At 45.4% G+C, this 22,197-nt stretch overlaps 1 protein-coding gene across 1 annotated transcript in view; it reads right to left on the reverse strand.

Moving 5' to 3' along the window:
- Frmpd2 (FERM and PDZ domain containing 2) overlaps nucleotides 1-22,197 on the reverse strand; it is a 77,120-nt gene that overhangs the window by 5,154 nt on the left and 49,769 nt on the right. The window contains 8 exon segments of the mRNA XM_010622624.2: nucleotides 5,353-5,660; nucleotides 6,888-6,986; nucleotides 8,480-8,694; nucleotides 11,240-11,387; nucleotides 13,091-13,176; nucleotides 14,084-14,177; nucleotides 17,356-17,463; nucleotides 19,056-19,261. Of these exon segments, the coding sequence (XP_010620926.2) occupies nucleotides 5,353-5,660; nucleotides 6,888-6,986; nucleotides 8,480-8,694; nucleotides 11,240-11,387; nucleotides 13,091-13,176; nucleotides 14,084-14,177; nucleotides 17,356-17,463; nucleotides 19,056-19,261 (1,264 nt within the window).

The following is a 22,197-nucleotide window of genomic DNA, read 5'->3' on the forward strand; positions in this document are numbered from 1 at the left end:
ATATTCATTAAGGAGATTGGTCTGTAGTTCTCCTTTTTGGTTGTATCTTTCTCTGGTTTGGGAATCAGAGTGATACTTGCTTCCAGGAATGAATTTGGAAGTATAGCTTCTCTTTCAATTTCATTGAAAAGTTTGAAGAGTAATGGTAGTAGTTCTTCTCTAAATGTCTTGTAAAATTCAGCAGTGAATCCATCAGGGCCTGGGCTTTTCTTTGTTGGGAAGATAAAAACATTTTAAACACCCCAATCACAATCAGTGAAATTGAAAATGTAATTAAAAACTTACCAACAAAGAAACTATGCTATCTTATAAACATAGAAAATAAATATCCAGGAAATTTTGTCAAAAAAACGGGAAACCAGACCTGCTACCCAGCCCCCTGTGCCCCACCCTGAGGGTGTACAGTGCTGCTGGTCACTGTGCCACCTGGTTGACACCCCCCTACCTCCTTACTCCCTTCACCCCTCCTAATGAGCTCTCTGGCTTTCTTGTGAAGCTGAAGCTGCTGGTGCTGTTTGGACAGAGACCCAGAAACCACCAGACTTGGAGACAAGAAGCAAGCAGGCAGCCCATCTAGGGGGACTTGATGGCTCTGAGGGTGAAACTATCTCTCCTTCCAGCACAAGTCTGGAAGAATGACAATCTTTCCTTCCACCCTTCCACACAGGCTATGAGGCTGCTCTTGGAGATCGGACCTTGAACTTGACCATGGGAATGGGAAAAGTTCAACCAGGAAAAGAGGGACACTAGAGGTGCTGTGTGCACCCCAAGGCAGAGCCCATTTAAAGGCAAGATGTGGCAAGTCAGGGATTTTAAGGACAGTAGTGTTCTTTGGAGCAAGGCCAGCCGTTGGGCAGGTAGATGTGCCAGGTACTGAAGGGGCCAAGGCACTTAAAGCCTCTGCTCCACCCAAGTTCCCCACCTGGGCTCCCTGCCCGGCCCCTTCCCCGACAAGCCAGCAGGGCCCCACCAGATCCTGCTGTTCTGCAGCTACTTCTGTGAGAGGAACCTCAGTTCATCTCTGAAGTCAGTGAAATGATTATGAAGGCTCAGCTCACTAAGGGACATTTAGAGAAAACACTGGCATGCCCAAGTTCCCTGGACAGCTCTCTGTCAAATATCTAGACCACCAAGTCTTCTCCACCCCCAGAAAGAAAAGTCAAATTAGCAGATAGCATTTCAGACTTGAAATATTAAGGTATTGTAATTGTCTGTTTCTTCATGATTAAACTCACAATGAAGTTAGGTTTTGTGTCTCTTCCTGTAAGACTCAGCCTTTTCTGCCTCTCTAGCATCAGGCCCCACCCTGATGTCCTTGTTGGTCCCTGGAGGCACTGGACCTCTGCTTCTTCGAGCTGTATCAGCATTTGGCAGGTCAATTGGCAGTGGCTCCAAGACATCAAGGTAGGGAAGACCAGGACACTGCAGATCTGAGGCACCAGTGATAAGCCCAAGCTAGAAACATTTACTGAGTCGTTGTTGGAGAGATGTGTGTGGTGGAGGAAGCAAGTTCTGGGACCTTGGAGGTGTGTGAGAGAACCCTGCAAAGGCAGCACTCAGACCCTACCTGCTATGGCCCATGCTTATCCTGGCCAGGCTGGGCCTCATCCTCCACCCAGCCAGCTTCTGTCCTCACTAGCTACGCTTTTGTCACAGCTGGCCTGGCAGCTCCAGTCGAGTTAGACCTTTTGTCTCCTAATCATCCTTTGCTTTTCCAGACCAAAGTGCCCTCCTGAGAAGGGGTACAGTCACTTTAGGTGCATTTCAAGGACTCTTGCTTTATTGTGCATTCTTAAGTGGCCATAAAAACTTACATTATTACTTTTACAAAATGACACTCGGTGAATTTACATCCATTGTACTTTTATGAATTCAACTACATATACTATGGGGGGAGGGAGAGAGAGAGAGAGACAGACAGACAGACCGACAGACACAGAGAGAGAGACAGAGAGAGAGAGTCTGCCTAAGGAGATGGAGGAATAACCTCAAGTGTTCTGCAGTGACCAACTTTCCATCCACTGAGTACAAGCCCTAAACATGAGGGAGCAGGGCACCCTCCACCTCCTCAGGCAGTCTCAGCTCCTGGATGGATACACATTTCACACAGAGCATAGCCCATAAATATAAGCCTTTAGATTTCATCTAGGGCTCAGTGAATGAAAACATGATATGCTCCATTCCTGGGAAGCATACAGCATCACACCATCCAAAGTGATGTTCAAGGGTGAGGTGACTTAATGTGATTTTCACCTTCTACCCAAATTTTAGAAACTAACTCTGCAAAAGATGCATCCTCAGCCAACCCCTCCCCGTAGCAGGCACACAATCCCATCTTTTCTCGACAGCACATACTCTACAGTTTTTCTTTATAATGCCATGCTTTGTAAGGATCTACAGCTATATGATTTTTTTAAATCTCTGAGACTAGAAAGTTGAAGAAAATGAGAAATGAAAAGTGAAATCCAATCTTCTCCGAGCAAATTCAGGGTTTCCTGGGGTGCTGGCAACCATCTGGTGTCAGGAAGCAGCCACCTGGCAAATCTGGCATTTGGATGAGATTTTCAATTGATAGGAACTGTCTTTTAGCTAGAAAGAGCCTAAGAAAGGGAACAAATACAGACTTGTATTGAGTCCTACTGTGTGCCAGATGCTGTGATGTGTTTTACTTTTGACCTGCATAGTGATTCATGGAGTGGCCATGGGCCTTGTTTGTAACTAGGAAGCTCCAGCTCAGGGACATCAGCCCTGCAGGCACACCACCAAGTTGCAAAGGTAAAACCAAGCTCTGATCTACAAGTTCATGCTCTTTCTATTCTAAACTACACAAAATGATTTGACACACAGATGTCAGAAACAAAGAGGTTGTTGGCCTTAGAAGCCAGCTCAGAACTATACACCATCTAAGGGGGGTCTGCAAAGAGCCATCATCCCACTCTGTGATCCTAATTCCGACCCTACACAGGAGTGGGGACCACCTTGAGCAACTGTTGGCCAAGTGCCATGTTCTCCTTCCTGTGGGGGCAGGCTCTAGCTACATGCACATGGAGCACAGGATAATATCTTGTTGGAGAGTGTTCAAGGTTTGAGTCCTTTTTTCAGGAATGTGGAAAGATTCCTGAGTGGGAAAGAGAGAATAGGGTAAAAAGAAAGCTAAGAAGTGCACAGTAAAACTGCTTCCCATGACTGCATGAAGCTCTCATCTGAAGATCAGAGACTCTACTAGAATACTCTGGACAACTTGCATGACTTCCTTGCGTGACCCTCCAAGGGGTGACCCTTCCAAGAATGACAGACTTTGGACATCTGGTACACACTGGCAAGTAAGATCACTAAACCAAATTTAATTTGTTTCAGAAAAATGGAATAATATGATGAGTTTTGCAAAAATAAAAGATAAGTAAGGGCCGGGGATTTAGCTCAATGGCAGCATCTTGCCTTGCAAGCGCAAGGTCCTGAGATCCATCCCTGGTACCAAAAAAAGATAAGTAGATGTCATAAGGAGGTGGGTTTCACAAAGGAAGCATTTTCTGATAAAAAACTGCATCATGATAACATGGATCTCCTCAAGAGGAACTGAGCTTCGTGTCCCTGGAGATATTTGAGCAAAAGCTGGGACACTTCTTAAGAGCAGGTTGTCACAGTGCAGATTCCAGTATGCAGTAGGAAGTTAGATTTGACCATTTGATGATGAACAACCTGATATTCTGTGGCACCATATGCTGAGAGTTACTAAATAGTAATATTGTTATTAATAATACCTATTTTAAGTAATGATTGCATATATTGGAATATAGGCACATGGTAAGTATAGAATCCAGAACCACTTTGTAATCCAGGAGTCAGCGTCTTTGTTCATCACCCCAAACTATCTGGTAGTAAAATCTTTAAAAATACAGACAAGTGTTCCCTTTCCTGCAGGGAGACAGAGTTTGTATATATCCTGCAGGAGCAGACTAATGGCTGTGCTTGGATAAATTCCTGTAGGTTATTCACTTTATTATTTTATCAAGAGTTTCAAGTGCTACTTAGAGTGCAGTCTTGAAAGCAGCAATAAATATACTTGTGTTTATGTCTCTATCAGATGATAGAAATGAAAATCACTGATGGATGTACTTGCCCACCGTGTTCTCCTGCACAAACTAGTAGGTTCAATGTTCTTATGGAAGCTTTATCTAGATGCTTTTGGGGATGAGTGCCTGGCTCCTGTCTGTCACAGTTCTCTCAGGGGCCCCATTATCTAACACTCACTGCTGCTCCATACAAACAAGCGCTCTCTGTGTCCATAGGGGGCAGCTCCAGGACATCCTCAATTACCCAAGTCCCCAGAGGCTGGAGTCCTTTATATAAAATGTAGGACATATTTGTGTATAACCTACACACACCCCATCAGATGCTTTAAGTCATCCCTAAATTACTTATAATCCCAAATACAGTGGAAATGTTATATAAACAATTGTTATATTGTATTGTTTAGGGGATAATGATTTTTTAAAATCTGTACATGTTGAATCCAGATGCAGTTTTTCTTCTAATATATTCAATCTATGGTTACGTGAATCCACAAATGCAGATCCCAAAGATCCAGAGAGCCCTGAATGTACTTCCAGTCCCTATAAATCTACTCTAGTCACTCACCTAGGATGGCCACCAAATAGGAGTGATTTAATCTTGGCAGGTTTGTATAGTGACAAACACAGATGACAATGGTCTATCTTGAGCCCATGCATTGGACTAGCAAATGCTCAGCAGCAGCAACTGAGCCTGCACTTTTACCCCTCTCTCTGTTCCTAGTAGGTTTCTAAGTGCCTTGGGTATGTGTAATAGACACTAGTCAGACCGAACTGTGGGGTATGCTTTTCAGACAACAGGATCAGAAACTAGAAACACTTAAGGGTAAATGGGCACAAAAATGCAAACTAACTGAAAAACAAAAGGTTATAAAAATGAAGGTTTCAGTCTGGGTTTAAAGATACAGATGTATGTTTAATGCTGTATTGGCACCAGAAATGAGGTTGCATTCTAGAACTGCTTTCATACCACAGTGTTTTAAGAAGCTGTGAAGGTGCAGGATAAAGGTTGCATGTTGGGAGAGAACTCAAGACCTGCCATCCATAGCCTGAAAAACATCTTGTGGACAATTATGGCCTGGGTAGAGTTTGCTTCCCCAAAAGCCCACAAGTTGTGGACACAGCAACCCCAAACCTATGTTCCTCTGTTTCTGCCTCCAAAGGCCCAGAACAGTGCTGGGCACAGGAAGCATCTTGGTGTTGTCACTGATTACTTGGTGGTAATGCTCTAGCAATGCAGTACACACAATTTACAAACTGTCTACAATGTAACAAGTCTTACCTGCCAAGTCTCCTGATGTCACACACAGAATAGCAGTTCTGCCTCATGTCCTGTTCCAAAGGGGTAGCCAGGGCTGGCTCCTCTGTCTCTAGGTGACAATGCCATAAGTGAGGATGGGACTCCAGGGCAAGTGCCAAGGACCTGGCCCAGGGTCTGTCCCCGTCTTGACTCCCTTGTGCCTCTCCGAGAGCCAGGCCTTCCCTTGCATCTGGAGAGGTGCTGTCTCTCCAGCTGTCCTCCTGTTCCAGGCTGGGGCTCTTCTCTGAGTCTGTATACATTGCCTTGGTAAATTCTTTGTCCATGGGTGTCTATTAAAAGAAAAGATAATAGTTACTACTTCCATACTGCACACTAAGAAAACGCTAAAGATTGCTTCTCTAAGAAATGAACTGGTCTTATTTTCTTATGTGATTGTAGGTCAGAGCAAATAAGAGATAGATTTGAGGTCAGACTCTCTCTGTCAGCTCCCCCACCAGCTCCCCAGACCCCAGACAACACACTAAGCCTTATCTCTATGCACCGTAGCTCAGGGGCAGTGAAAGTGCTCAATAAACATGATCACTTTTTAAAAAATGCAATAGTTTCCCCTTATTCAGGGCTTCACTTTCCATGCTTTCATTTATCAGAGCCTGAAAATATTAACCAGATATTACAGCTTGTATCTAGATGTGCCCCCAAAGCCTCATGCCTTTATAGGGGCTGGATCTAGACTGTGTGGTAGTGGTATCAATAATTATTATTATGCCAAAGCCACATTTTCCAGCCCTGTTCTCCAAGACTTCTGTCTGTGCAGACTTCTTCCTCGCAGGACAGCCTGTGCACATGTTAGTCTTACATGGTACCAAGAACCAGCTTCTCCTATGCATATGGGGTTGATGCCTCCCAACTAGGTCCCCCCAGGAGCTACCTCAGCCAAACTCAGGCTCTTGCCCTGGGCCCATGCACCCCAATGCTAGTCATAGCAGGGTGCCATTTGGGATGCTCCAAGGGGCTGTCCCAGCTCCACAGCTCCCCATGGGGTCAGGTGAGGCTCCACTGCAGCTGTACTGTATTGGCCCTTCCTCTGCCCAGCTAGCTTCCAGCACCATCACAGGGGACCTCCACAGGGCAGGCCCTGTAAATTTCCTGCACTGGAGTCTCTGCCAAAAATCTTGTTTTCCACAGACTTCCCAGGGTGATGGCAATGGGTAATACCATGTGCCAACTTTGCTAGGCCAGAGGACCCTGACTCTTGCTAAAATGCCAGTCTATATGTCTCCATGAAGATACTGTTTAGGTCTGGTTAACATTTAAATAAGTAGATTTAGAGTAATGATGTGGTGGGCCTTACCTAATCAGTCGAAGGCCTGGAGAGTAAAGACTGACCTCCCTGGAAGAAGAAAGAAGCAGAAGAGGACAGAAACTCCCTGTGGCTGAGCCAGCTGCTTTCCCACCATGTTGAGCCTCCCTCCAGGCAGCCAGGGTGTCTGGGACCACAGAGAGGGACAGGGCTCAGGACAGGAGCCAGGTTCAGAGATGGGGACGCCATCTCTTACCTTCCCCGCTGGCTCCATCTCAGGGAGCACACCTGGAGGCGGTCGGCAAAGGAGCAGTGCGGCTTCCTGGGGAGGCCCTCTCAGCAGATTGAGCACCTCCTGTGAGAAACCCAGAGCTGCAATTAGATCTAGGCTGGTGCACCTGGAGCCCCCCCCCAACCTTGCCCACCACTGTCTTCCAGGTGCTGCTTCCTCCCCAACCGTGATCCATTTCTCAGCTCTGCAGATCACTAACTTCCCAAAGGGAAGCCAAGGACAACAGCTTGTGGCCCCATGCAGGGGACGTGCTGAGACTGGGCAGGGAATGGCCCCACCACCCCGGTTCCTGACACACTGGCTGAGTCTCCTGCCACAGCTCAGCTGGGACCCTGTGACCTCCTACTGTGCCCCCAGCCCCTGCAGTGTCAGCCCTCTCCTCCCCTGTGCCTGAGGGTGGTCTTTCCAAAATGTGACATAGGCAGGTCGTTCTCCTGCTGCCTCCTCCGTGGCTGCCCCAGCCCACACAAGTCTCTCTTCTCTTCCGGCTTCTCCCTCTTCCTCCAGGAGGCCAGTCTGGAACTTGCTCTCACCTGCTGCTGCTTCACCCAGCTGGTCTCGCCCACCTGCCCTTCATTTCCCAGATCCTAAGCTCCACTGCTTCAAGCTGCTGCAAGCTCCCTCTCACTCCCTAGCATGAGATGCCTCCTTGGTAGCTCCTATGTCCTACCTGGACCAGCATTTCCCAACTCCCTGCATTAGCTGGATAATTGTTGGGACCAAAGTCCTGCACAATGAAGAACAGTTAGCAGCATCTCTGGTCTCTACCCATAAGATGTCATAGTGCTCATCAGTTGTGACAATGTCTGTCATTGTCTCTGGACTTAGCCTAGTGTCCCCAAGAGGCAGTAGCATCCCTGCATGAGAAGTGCTGATCCAGCCACCCTGCAGCCACCAGGGCCAGCACTGATGTACCTCTTCCCTGCTCCATGGCATGAGTTTGTCAGCACAGGCTCTCATGACTGCTCCCACTTCTGCAGTCACTGTTGTGTCCTTGCCCACCCTGACCTCTGAGGCTCCAGGGGCTGTCTGCCTGTGTCCTTGCGCCTCTCAGGGCTGCCATCCAGCAACATGACAGAGGAAGGTGCAGCCTATGTCTCTGGGCACCCACTGCCACGGTCCTGCTCTGAGCTCCTGGGGTCCCCAGGGGTGCTGCATCAGGTGTTTCCTTGGGCTCAGCCAGAGGAACAGGGCAGTGAGTAGGAGAGAGGGAGGGAGATGCCAGGTCCTGCTGACAACCTCTCTGGGGCAGGACAATCAATGTCACACTATGCACCAGAAGATATAAATTCAGCCAGATCAAGAGGCAGGAGAGCAGAAGGGACCCCAGTGAAGTTCTCACACCTGCTCCCAGAACCATGAGTCCCCACAGTGTCCCAAGTCTCAGGCCTGTCTCCTTGATGGACCGTTACATACAGGACCACTCTGCCAACTGCAGTCTGCAGGACAGAAGTCTGAGCTCCAGGACTGGATGTCAACTGTCTGAGGTGGGTGAGGCTGAAGGAAGCAGCTGAGGGCCTCCTGCAGCTGGAGCTTCAGTCCCTGTGGCCCCGCACCTGGAAAACAAGGCCCTCTGTGGGCCTTCCGTTCACCGCCAGAATGATGTCACCAGCCTCAATGGCCCCATGCTCTTGGGCTGGCTGCCCTGGAAAGAGTCTCTTAATTCTAATGAGGTCACTCTGGAGGAGGCTGCAGCTGCCCTGTTCCACCTGCACGAAGCTGAACCCCAGGCCATTGGTGTTCTTTTGCAGCCTGACTTCAAACCTAGGACCTGGATTGTGGGGTGTGAATAAAAATAACTCCTTCAGCAGACGACCACTGAGTGACCTCCACATACAGACTGTCAGAGGTAAATTATTTCTATTTTGCTTAGAAAGATATCATTAGCTCATTTTCATAGTGGAGTCTGTTACACCTGTAAATCCACATCAGTGTTGCCCAACAGAAGTATAAGATGAACTGCGAATACAAACCACAAGTATCTTTTCAAAGCTTTCAAATAGCCACATTTTTAAAAAGTAAAAGGAAACAGGAAAATAAATCTTAATCATGCATTTTATTTAACCCTCAATTTACAATAGGTTACATCCTGGTAAGCTCCTTGTCCGTTGGAAATACTGTAAATGGAAAGTGCACTTAGATTATCTAACCTATCATGCATCCTAGCTTAGCTGATAGAGAATTAATCAGCCCTCCCACCCTGTCATGGGATGGCTGGGGGCTGCAGCTCACTGGCACTGCCCAGCGACTCAAGTGTGTATCATACTAAATATGGCCAGCTGGGAAAAGATAAAGATTCAAAATTCGGAGCCCATAGCAGACTGCCACCCAGGAGTCAGGCTGGCACTTTTCTTTTTTTTTTTTTGGTATGGTACAAACTAAAAATGGTTTTAACTTTAAAAAAAAATGGTTTTAACTTTTTTAAAAAAATGGTTTTAACTTATAAAAGAAACTGGGAGGATCTCATGTTTGAGCCCAGCCTAGGCAACTTAGTACTTAGTGAGCCCCTGTCTCAAAATTTAAAGGACTGGGATGTAGCTCAGTGCAAAGGCCCTGGGTTCAGTCCCTAGTACTGCAGGAAAAAGAAAAAGAAAAAGAAACTGACACATCATAAGTGGCCTATAAAACCTAAAATACTTGCTATCTAGCTCTTGAAGAAAGTTTGCTGATACATTTTATATCACTACAAGGTTAACAAGATCTTTTACCTTTGTGCAGAGGGTATATTTTTAAAAAGGCATGAGTAAATAAAAGGAAATATGTTGCCTCTTCACATTCCCAACAACTGTGGGATTGCAAAGATAACCATCTTTTCAAAAAAATAAACTTTATTTAAATCACTAAAAAAAAGTTCAGAGCCCAGCTTCTACTGAATGTGTGTGGACTTTGCACCATGATAAAGCCAAAAAATACTGTAGGTCAAACCATTAAAAGTTAGGGACCATCTGTATGTCTGAAATATTCCCATTTCAACATATAATCAATACAAAAATTACTAATAATTTTCACTCTTTCAATAAACTAATCCTTCAAACCCTGTTATGCATCTTATCCAATTGGATCACTACAGTTCAATGTGCAACAGCCACACACGAAATCGCCACCATGTTGCACAGTGCAATTATAGATGATGTCCACCTGATGTACAGAGAAAGCTAGCTTGTGGGCATGCACAGCGTGTTCTTAGCATTAAATAAAACTTTCACCATACTTGCCTTGTTCTTGTAGAGCCCTAATCACACTTTACAATGCTCAGCAGGACATTTTGCCTAATTAGGCTGCAGGGACAGTGATGGCTGACTCTAGGGACAGCTGCCATTTTGGTTTACTATCTAAGATGCGCATAACCCTGGGCACCTAGGGAGTCTGGCAGCCCAAGAAGCTTCTGGACTCCCTCAAGTTTTCCTTCTCCAACTTTGATGGCAACTGTGAATTTGGGGATGGAACCACAACTCTTAAATTTCAATTGGAGCAAGACTGTGGCAGTGGTGGCACAGCTGATTGTGCCACTGCCGCCCTAGCCTCCTTGACTCAGTTTGTAGTCAGCTTTTCAAAGGCACCCATGGGAGAACACAGAGCAGAGATGAAAGAGGAAATGGCTTCGATTTAAGGATGAGTGTTCCCCTCCTCCACACCACTCCCAAGCCTACGGCTGCCTTGCCTCTGACCTGCCCCGTGCCTGGGTAGCAGGACCACGGAGAAAGGGTTTGGCGTGGGGCTAGGTTCCAAATCACAACATGCCAAGGAAATAAACCTTTTCCTAGCAGAAAACCAAATCACGAGAGATGTGCAAGCATCTGATCCCTTAGAAGATGTGCAATTACTGCAATTAGGCTCCAAAACTGAGCATGTGTTATGAGCATGATGCTAATAACAAGGCTAAGTTTCTGAACACCTTTGTCTTCCAACCTGCATAATCAGTGCTCAGGTAACTATCACAGATGCCTCAGTGGGAGCGTGTACCTGAAAATGTATAACCCTTTCATGCCAATCTCAGGCCTTTCATGACCCTTTCATGACAATTCACCCCTAAATACTTTTCAACTACTAACACTCAGGCAGCTGATCAGAAGGCTTAGGAAGGCTTGGGGCAGAATTATACCTGGTAATCATTTTGGGACAATACATCTGCTTCAGAAACGTATACCATTCTCTTGGCTTATGATCATAATCAGCACTGCTTGCTCTTTTTTTTTTTTTTTTTTTTTTTTTTTAGAGCCAGAGGAAGCCTTCCTGCCTTTCCCCTTTGACTTGACAACACAAAAGCAACATATGATGACACAACGATAGTAACACTCCATTCTTTCCCCTCTCACCATCTGTCACTGAGACACAGCTCACGGGCCTGCCAGGCAGGGCTGTTACCAAGGTAACCACAGCGTGTTCATCTCCCATCCTGTCATTAGCAGAAGGACCCTGCTGTGCCATGCTAGGGCCTCTTCCCTCCAACACCAGCCTTGAAACCTGGAAGGATAGGTGGACACATTCAATTTGCACTCTGGATGACAACGGGGCACCTTTCCCCTCTGCAAAGGCTTCTTCCTTTTTTTAATGCTTCTGATGAGGTGCTTCATTTGAATGTGAAATCGAAATCTCCAGTCAAGCCTTTTGGGTTCAGGACTGCATTGCCACCTGCCACCTGGACAAAAGCACCTGGAAGTCACACCTATCCCTCCAGGGTGCAAACTCAGTGCCAAACTCAGCCTCTTCCCTTTCCTCAATCTACCTCAGTCTTCCCTTTGCATCTGTGCCCTTGAAACATGCACTATTTACCCCATCAAATCCTTGGAGCCACACATGGAGGGGTCCAGCCTTCCCCTTTGTGCACTCCAAGTTCCCTTCTGATTTAAGGCTCCTGAGCTCCCCACTAGGAACAGCTCCTCCTACCCTTCCTCCATTCCCTCACCACTGCCAGTATCCAGTTGGTCTCCAGCAAGCTCCTGGTGGCCTGGCTTGCCAGACCCTGCCTTCATTTCCTTTGGTCCAATCAATATGGCTGCTGCTGAACATGGAACACTCTTGGTTAAAAGCCTCTAATGTCTCCCATCACCTAAAACCCAAATCCATTGGATGGCATCCCAGAACTTTGCCAATCTGTGCCCCCCCTTTCTGTCTGATTTGACTTCCCATCCTTCTTCCCCACAACACTCTATTCCCTTGTTACCTAAAATGGGTCAGGAACCAGGGCCAGACCTCATCTGGAAGCTGGTTTGAAAAGCCAAGCTTCCAACCTAGAAATGCAGCCAGCTGGCCTCCCCTTCTGTGGCAAGCATCATTCAACCCTACAGGGCCACCCCCCCACAGTGACAATTCCCAGCTGTTGTCATGTCAATAGAGTGGCCAGGTAGCCTTTCTAATCATGTTTGTGAGCAGAGGTCTGAAGACTAAAAGGTGGTAATGAATAACGACTGACCCGGAGATATGTCAGCCAACACCAAGACAAGAGGATTTGACCATGAACAGAAGCCTCCTTTGGGAAGAGAAGTAATGACAGCACAGCTGTGTCCTGCAGCTTGCTGGGAGGGCTTCAGGAATCCTGTCTCTATGGACTCCTGAGGCACCTGGAGAGGGTGTGCCAGCCCTACATGGATGCAGTTAAAAGTGGTCACCCCCAAGCAGAGAACAGAACGTAGCTGATTACCTGGAGACACCGCCTGGACATGGAATGAGGAGCACATGTTGGATGGATGGCCTCAGCTCATGCTACCCAGTGGTGGCAAAGAGCCTCCTAGGGCAGCCAAGGTGATGGAATGGCAGGAACTGGGGCGGGGTATCATGGGCAAAGGTGGAGGGAGAGAGTGCCTGCAAGCCAGGGCACACTGCTCAACGGGGTGGCACAGTTATGGAGGGGACACTGAGGGAACCTAGACAGAAAAACCACTGTGCTTGCGCAGCTCTATTCTACTGTTCAATTCCTAAGTCTAGCCAAGGACCATGATCTCTCCAAGATTGTTTATAGGAGAGCTTTTCTGCTTGGAAACATCAGTCTGCTGTCTCTTGGTTTTCACAGTCCCACAGAAAAGTGCTGCTAAGTGGCAAAAATAGACAAAGAAAGTCATATTTGGCTTGCTGGCTGCCTCTTCCCAACCCAGAGGCAACTGCAGCCCCTGCTGCTGTCCAAGAAAGCTCCAGAGAAAGGGAAGAGACCCGGGGATGGGTGCACTCACCTGCCCAGGACCCTTGAGGCACTGCACAGCCTGCTTGTGGGTGAGACCACACAGACTCACTCCATCCACTTGCAGGAGCCAGTCACCTGGGGGAGGAGGCAAGCCATGTGCAGTGCCCCTGCAGCTGTGGGAAGGACTCCCACAACGCCACTGCCTGCACCTGCACCTTCAGGAGCTCAGGACATGGAGCTACCTGGTGTCCTTGTGGGTCTGCTAGATCCCATACGTGTGCTAAACATCCTGCTCTCTGAACTCTCCACCCCTCCATCCCAGGCACCTAACAGGTCTGCCACAGGAAGATCTGTCTATTCTTGGCTCACACGATGAAGCCAGCTCTGTTCAAGCTTACCCTTCCTCCTGTTTTCCTGTGAAACCATTTTTGAAAGTATTTTTAAGTCACTCAAGGGTACTATTTATACCACTAGTATTTTTTTTTTTTTATTTCAAAAATGGTCAGGGAGGCATGGTTGATGTTGGAAACACTAGAATTCAAGGGGAAGTGGAGATAAGACAGACTAGATAATGAGACCCAAGGTGCCTTTTTTGGCTTGATTCTGGAAAATTTGGAAAAACAATAAAAATCAGTCCTTTCCTTCATTGCAATAGACATGAGACAGGGCAAAGAAAATGTTACTGTGTCCACTCAGATAGTAAAGTGGCTGAAGAGTGGGGGAAACCAGTGCCAGCTCTGTCCCTCAGGAAGGCAGAATTCTCTCCCATGAAGGCCAACAATAACTCTTCTATAAATCTCCTACTTTATATCATTTTATTTATGCTTCCCAATTTTCCACTCAAAATCTTAGACCCCTGCCTACATATCAGGTGGGAAGAGGTAGGTGAAATGCTCCCCTTCCAGGAAATTGAAGCAGGCCCTGGAGAAGCAATGGTTTGCAGGGCATCCCAGAGCAAATGAGGTGGGCCCAAGGCTCCCAGCCCAGGCCAAGGGGCCTTCTGCCCAGAACACAGAGCTCCTGGCACAACTCTGTCTCTCACCCTGCAGGATCTGCCCTTCTTTGGCAGCTGGGCCTCCAGGAATGATGGATTTCACATAGATTCCTCCATGGAGCACACTTGTGTTGATGCCACCCTGAAAGACACAAGGAAAAGCTCACCTCTCATCACACCAGGCTTCCTAGAGTCCCTCTAGCCCCCATCTCTCCCTCTACCCATCTCCATCTAGCACTGTCCTCTGTACTTACCTGCGTAGACTGCATTCACCACTGAGCAATAAAATTATCTATTTGCACAGAGCATAACAACACAGGCCACAGGAACCCCAGCCAAGCACTGGCACACAGCAAGAGTTTGGTGAGTGGAGTTTCACAGAACGTACCACATTTCTTCAGGTAGCAACTAATGGAGATGGATTTGCAGTGGGCCTAAGGGCTATGCCTGGCACATCTCGTGTGCACATGGGCTTGTTGGCTACAAAAGCAGAATTAAACTACACAGCAATTTTGCAACTTAACCTTTTTTAACTGATCAAAAGATCATGAACGCCCCACAGAGCAAACTCTCTTTTTTCCTTCTAATTTACTCTTCGTATGTAGATATACAGATAGATGTTTTATCAATTGTATTCTAGCCTTCTTGCACAGTTTTTGAATGTGTTTCTCTTGACTCATTTTCTGCCTCCACCTTCCATTCCCACGATAGGGGATAACATATTAATAAATGATAATAACTGGGCACCTAGTATCTATATATACTCTTCTTTTTATTAGCACATGTTTGCAGTCCATAAACATTTTATTAATTGTGAGGAGTTAGTGTATGTGCATAACACATAGGGTTTTTTTTCTTTTAACTTTTCTCTGTAGTCACATAATCATGAAAAGGTTAAATAAAAGTCTGGCTAAGCTTCCCAATGGACACACACCAGGCACCTGAACAACCTTGCCATAGTTTGGGTGTGAAATGTTCCCCAAAAGTCCACATGGTATGACTTGATCCCTAGCATGAGTGATCTGGGGAGGTGGTGAAACTTTTGGATGTGGGCAATCTTTAAATCTTTACAGATGTGCCCTCAAAGGGAATTGTGGGAGCCCACCTCCTCTTCTGTCTCACTCACTTCTAATGTGCTTCCTTGCCCCCTACAAAAAACAAAAAACAAAAAAAACAAACCAAAAAAAAAAAAAGAACAGAGCCAACCAATCATGGGTTGAAAGTTCCAAAACTCTGAGACATAATTAACCTTTTCTCTTTGCAAGTTGATTATCTCAGGTACTTGTTATGGCAACAGGAAACTAACTAAAGCAGATTCTGAGTCCTGATAAAATGTTATCTAATGAATCCAAGACTCCTTTGGAACTAGACTTTCAGCATTGCTAATGTAAAACCTCAAGGCAACCAATCATCACTCAAGGGCTTCAACAGCCCTCCTGAGCAGCTGCACACATAAGCTCCTGGTCTCACCATGTTAGTGGACTGCTGCCTTTTCTGCCCTCTTTCTGTCTAGCTCCTGCAGCTCCTGTTTAGGAAGACCTTTCAGGAGGGAGATACAGTTCTCCCTTCCCAGTCACACAGTAGCTTCATCTTCATTTCCGACCACTAGTTGGCTTTGTTTTTCACTAACAAGCACACAAATGTATACACACTCACTGGAGTTACCTGTTGCACAGAAAGAGGTCTCCTAGCCACAGTTCTGCAATTCTCTCTTGCTTGCTTGGTGGGTGCCTCACAGAAATCTTTCCATGTGACTGGAGTGAATGCCCACTCATTTTAATGACAGCAGTTTGGTGTCTATGTATAACGTGCACAGCACATGCAGTCTTTCCTCAATTGGTCCTCTTCATTTTTCCCCAGAGTTTTTGTCACTCTAAGCAACACTTCATTAAACATCTTACATGTACAGCTTTACTCACTGGGAATCTTGTTTCTATTTTTATGTGCCCAAGGATATGCATATTTTCATTATAATAGATGCTGCCAGATTGTAGACCAATGTGAATGTGCACATAATTATTCACATTTCTAACAGATTTGTATGACAGTCCTTTTTTTTTCTGCATCCCATCAGCTGTATTTGGCCAAGCTGACAGTTATAAAATTTCATTTTAATTCACTTTTTATTCCCATATTCACGTGTTTGAGTGTTTTTCATTTGCTTGATAGCCATTCGGATTTGGACAAGACATTCCATAATTATTTCTGAAATTAAATTTCTCCAAAGAAAATCTAAGATTTTTTTGCCAGCCAAGGGAAATCACCAGCTTTTTAGCATATGCATATATGTATACATATATGAATAGTCTAAAATTTAGCAAGTGTTTCAGATAAGAAACAGCTGCACTTGGTGTCTGTTAGAATTGTTACCTCAAGCCAAGAACAGATTGACCCATCATCCTTGGTACCAGCCTGCTCGCTCTCTGTGGACTTGCGAGCCTTATTTCTTGGGGTCCTACTTGTTCTTTTAATATCACTTACTGACAAGCTAATGGCAGGCAGCAGCCCAGGATCCTTGCTCTTTCTAGATGCACAGAATTATCAAGGAGGAAAGCAATGCATGCCCACCAACTTGGGTTTCCTCTAGAAGTCTGCACTTCTAATGGCTATGCCATTTCTTTATCTGCTTGAAAATTCCATTCTCTTTCCAATCAAAAACTAAATGCAACAATGACATTCCTGAAATCTACAAATTTTCCAGAGTCTCAAGATAACAGGTTTCAGTGCTCAGGAATAAGAACAGCACCCTCCAACTTGTAGCTCTGAGTTCTCACGACCTTCCAGTGCTCCATTCTCCAAACCTTTGGGTGATCTCAGTTACACGGGTAACTTCCCTCTTTAGGGGTCTACCAGGCAAAACTCAGAAGCCAAATGCAAAGTGTAAATCTGGGCTGAGGTCTTACACACTGAACTCTGTCCTTGATTTTGGAGAACCAAGTACAAGGCTCCACTGTGACCCTCTTGGGGTGACCATGGACTACCCTACTTGACTTTGGCTTGTTTCCCTGAAGCCCTATCTTATCACTGTCCATCTGAACCTCAGAGTCAGGACATATCTGCCAATTTCACCCACACTGCCTCCTCCTGTGGTAGGCACTCTGAGCATCTGTCCCTGTCTCAACCTCAAGTTGCCCTGTGTTTGCTGGTCCGTCTTTGAACTCCTGTTCCCCACAAGTGGCTCCTATGGACTTTCTTGGCTCACCCACTTTCCAGGTGTCACTTGTACACAATGCAGATGCTATCAGGGTGGAAAGCCCACCCTGATATGGCTCCAGATGAACAGCTCTTTAACTTTTCTAGGCCCCACCAACAATGCTTACAGTCACACTGAATCCAAGTGTTCCATCTTCTTTAACAAGCTTCACAAAGTAGATTTCACCTGCATTGGTTTCCAGAGGTGATAGAAGGGAAGAAGAACCAGCAGCACCCTGCCTCAAACAATGAACAGAAAAGAAGCATGAGGTGCCTACCCTGTCTGCATGGATGATTCCTCTGAGTCTCACCTGCTCCCAGCAACAGGCAACACTGCATCTAGAAATAACATGAGCTTCTGGGCTGGCCAACAGGGAGTCTCCTCCCTATATGATCTTGACCAAGTCTCTCAGATTCGCCAGTGTCCACTTCCCAATCCAAAGAGCTAGAGGGTAGATTCCCTTCTTCTTGTGTGCCTACAGTTGTGCCCAAAGAATAGCAATGGCTCAATAAATGCAGGTCCCTGTTATTTGCACTCATGTTGTTAGAATAGAAGCTCTCCAGGTACTTCCTGGGAACCTCATAAACAGTGCCAGCCAAGTATGGGTATGCTAGACATCAGAGACACAGCAGCCAACTGAGGCAGAAACTGACTTCAGAGGGCTTTCCACTCTTCCTAGTTGGATCTTTACCATACAATAGTTACTTGCTTTAGGGTAGAGAATGATGGTCATACCATGTACCGTTTTGCTGGGTATTGTGGCAGTAGCCATATAAGACTTGTTCGTCCATCCATCCTGTCATGCAGGATGCCTATCATGTGCCAGGTTACTATGGTTTGAATGTCCCCTCCCAAACTCATATTGCAATTGAATGCCAATTGTGAGAGTTAATATTATCACAAGAGACCTTAAGGGATGAGTAGGTCACAAAAGCACAATCTGCATGATGGATTATTTTGGGAGTGGGGTAGTTGTATGTAAAAGGAGAATTCATCTGTTCCTCTTTTCCTCTTCTTTTTTATCTCTCTGCCTCTTTCTCTATCACCATGTGATACCATCCATCATCAGCAAGAAGGCCTTTACCTGATGCATCCCCTCCATCCTGGACTTCCCATAAACATGAGCCACATATATTTCTATTGTTGGCCATTTACCCAGTCTATGGCCTTCTGTTATAGTAGTACAAAATGGACTAAGACATAGGTGCTATGCAAATTGCTGGGGAGAGGGTAGCAATGAGAGAGGCTGGCCTAGAATAGGGTGGATATTTTTAACAAAGAAATCTCTAACCAATTAGCCCATAACCACATGAAAATAAGTGACACTTCCATGAGTATCAGTGACAAGGGACCCAAAACAAATATAAGGGGCTGAAGTGGTCTGTGGGCCACTGAGGACTCTGAGGAGATTGTGTGGGTGGAGGGGAGCTGGACCTGAAGTGCAGTGTTCGGTATGCCAGGGCATGGCTGAATCTTCTCCCTCCCCAAGGTCCTGGTCAAGAGCAGAACCTCTGAGTGCCAGCTTAGGGACAGTTGGAGGCCAAGATCATGGGATGCCTGATTGCCTGTACCCTGCCCAGGCTGCCATCAACTTCCTCATGTTGTCTCTGTAACAGTTCTAACTGGTGATGAAGGATGCTGGGGCCCAACCCTGAGGCCAGAGGCCTAGGCACTGCCAAGAGCCCTTTCCCCCAACAACCTTGCAGGGCAGGCACCTATGTCCATTGTATAAATGAGACACTGAGGATATAATGAAGTGGCACATGGAGAGCACAGGACTTGGGGAAAGGATTCTAAATTCTAAGAAGTGGACCAAAAGATAGTCACCTTCACTGGCAGAGGTGAGCCCTGAGGACTCTGCCAAAACATGGGGCTTTCTGCCTGGGCCATTTCCCGCTCCTCAGGGTCTCTGTCCTGGTCTTGTGGGTGTGATGACAAACGTCCCTGGTGCCTGCCACTCAGGATGTCTTTAGAGAAGGTGCCACAACTGGCCGTGCTGTCCTTCTCTTTCCTGGGGGCATTTCTACAAATACCTGTGAAGCAAGTTGAGAAGAGGTCAACAGCTTGGCAAGGCTGGCATTGCAGTATCATCTGTATGGGCAGAGTTTTCCTTTAGAGACAGAGAGGTCTTTTATACATGTGGGGAGTGGTGTGAGCTTAGCTCCTCATGAAGGCTGCTGCATTTGAAAAGGAGGAAAGACAGGTTCCACATGTGATTCAGAAGCAGATATAGAAGCCACTTGTGTGACTCAGTTATGAAGCCTCAGAAGCAAAGAGTGTGAATAATATCAGCTGCCTTCAATGAGCATCATCACACGATGGGAGAGAAAGAGAAAACAGAGATCTTTCTGCTTTATCAAAAGGCTCCAGGAAGGTTTTATCCCAGCTCAGACAGGAGAAAGCACAGTCTTGAGGATGAAGCATCCTGTGTCCAACCCATAACTGGCACATAGCACTGCTTTTAGCCCTGACCTCTCCCGAAGACCCTGCTGTGCACAACTACAGTGTGACCCAGAGACCACTGTGCTGGATGCTCAGGGGGCCTTGGTAATAAGCAGACAGTGGTATGTGTAGGTGGAGACTGGGTCACCAGTTCCTGCGGAGCCCAGTGAGCCTGGACCTGGTACAGAATGGAGAGAGGAACATGAAGTAGGAAATCCAAAGGTAAAACCTTGAACAACTTCCTTATATCTAAAATAAATACTGTTACCGATAATATTGTAGGACTAGTGAGGCTTTGGAATTATTTATAGAGAGAGGGGATTTTTATATATGTAGAGAGAAAGAGATAAAAATATGTGTGTGTGTGTATATATACACACACACATTATATATATTCAAATGCATGTATAGTCTAATACATATTAAAAATAAGATATTCACTATTAATATGTTAATAATAGCTGCTCATCAAACACACACTGGACTTTTGTTGACTCTTTTTACTTTTTCACCTTCTCCTTTTAATTTTTTGCCTTGCCTATTTGATTTGCTCTGTTGGGCCTCATGGTGTTGTTGTCTTCATTGTCTTTTTCTAGGATCTTGTTCAGAATTGCTTGTAGTGCTGGTTTGGTATTCATGTAGTTTCTCAGGTGTTCTTTGTCGTGGAAGTGTCTTATTTCCCCCTCCATTTTGAAAGAGAGTTTTGCTGGATACATCAGTCTAGGTTGGAGGTTGTTCTCTTTTAGTACTTGAAATATCTCATTCCAGGCTCTCCTTGCCCCAAGGGTTTGTGTTGAAAAGTCTGCTGTGATTCTGATGGGCTTTCCTTTGTATGTGATTTGTTTCTTTTCTCTTACTGCTTGTAGTATTTTGTTCTTCTGTTGGGTTTCTGGGATCTTGATTATTATATGTCTAGGTGTAGATTTTTTTTGATTGTAGCTAGTTGGGGTCCTATATGCCTCAGTTATCTGAATGTCAAATTCTTCCCCTCTGTTTGGGAAGTTTTCTGTCATTAATTCTGCAAACAGCTTTTTTAAGTCATTTGTATTTTCTCCTGCTACTTCATGGATTCCTATCAGTCTTATGTTATTCTTCTTTGCATCATCTAGGAGTTGTTGGATTGATTTCTCATGATCCCTTACTGTTTTTAAGAGACCTCTCTTTTCATGGTCACTGACTGCAATCTTATCTTCTATATCTGAGAGTCTATCTTCGCATTCTTTTATTCTGTTGCGTACACTTTCAATAGAGTGTTTAATCTCCTGGATATCTGTTTGAATCTGTTTTATGGATTCCATTTCTTTCCTATGTTGGGCGTTTATTTTTTCCATTTCTTTCTTATGCTGGGCCTTCATGGCTTCTATCATGGTCCTGAGCTCATCTATTTTTTTGTCAGTTTCTGCTCTAGAGTCTCGAATCACGACTTCCATTTTGCTCACTATCTCTATGGTTATCTGGGAAATTATTTCTGTTTTGAATTTTTCTAGAGCCTGATTGATCTGTTTTGTTACTTCCTGTGCTTTGAGTTCAGGGTGTCCTGGTGGTTCACTATCGGCCTTTTCATCCTCATTTGCCCTACTGTTTGCCATTGGTGAACTGGAAGTCTGTCCTTGTGTCTTGCTTAAGTGTTTTCTCATTTTAATTTTTGTTGTCGGACTGTCCTTGGTTTAATCTCTGGATTATCACCCAAATCTTCCTGATATAGTTGCACCCTAGCTTCTGTGTCTCTAATGACCCACAGACATTCTCATCTTCATAACATCAGAGAAAACAGCTCATCAAATCAAAGGCAATGCTTTACCCCAACTGATACAATCAGCAATACATTAAGATCAAGCACAACTTGAGCACTGACCACCTGTGGTAGTCACTAGTCTATCACCCTTAGATCATTTGAATTAAATTGAAATCAAGAAGCAGTCCAGAACATGTCTGCAGTGAACAAACTTTTCAATATAGTATATTTACCATTTAATGGCTCAGACAGAGTGAGGATGCAAGACCCCTGATCTCAGTTAGCTGATTGCTGAACCCCATGATGCTGACTGACCTCTGGCTGCAAGGCCCAGATTGAGTTCCCCGTACTTCTGAATGGTTGAACTCTGCAACATTCTATTACAGGTTTCCCACGCCCTTTCTTTAAAGTAAAAAGAGTCAACAAAAGGCCAATACCATGTCAATAATAAGTCAGTACATATCAATTATAACCAGCAAAGTCAATGGCCTCAACTCACCAATCAAGAGAAATAGACTGGCAAAATGGAATAAGAAGCAAAATCCAATAATGTGTTGTATACAAGAAACACACCTAGTGCAAAAAGAAGCCCATAGACTGAAAGTGAAAAGATAGAAAACAATTCTCCATGTGACAGGAGCCCAGAAAAAAACAGGGGTAGCAATCTTATTTGCAGACAAAGTAAATTTCAAACCAAAACTGAATCTAGTATTATTGATGTAGGACAGTACTGTATCATACCTCTATGAATGTAAAATATCTAGTACCTGCTTTATGATACATAGTAGGGAC

This window comes from Fukomys damarensis, unplaced genomic scaffold (assembly GCF_012274545.1).
Source record: "Fukomys damarensis isolate Sample0158 unplaced genomic scaffold, DMR_v1.0_HiC HiC_scaffold_1, whole genome shotgun sequence".
Taxonomy (NCBI): Eukaryota; Metazoa; Chordata; class Mammalia; order Rodentia; family Bathyergidae; genus Fukomys; species Fukomys damarensis.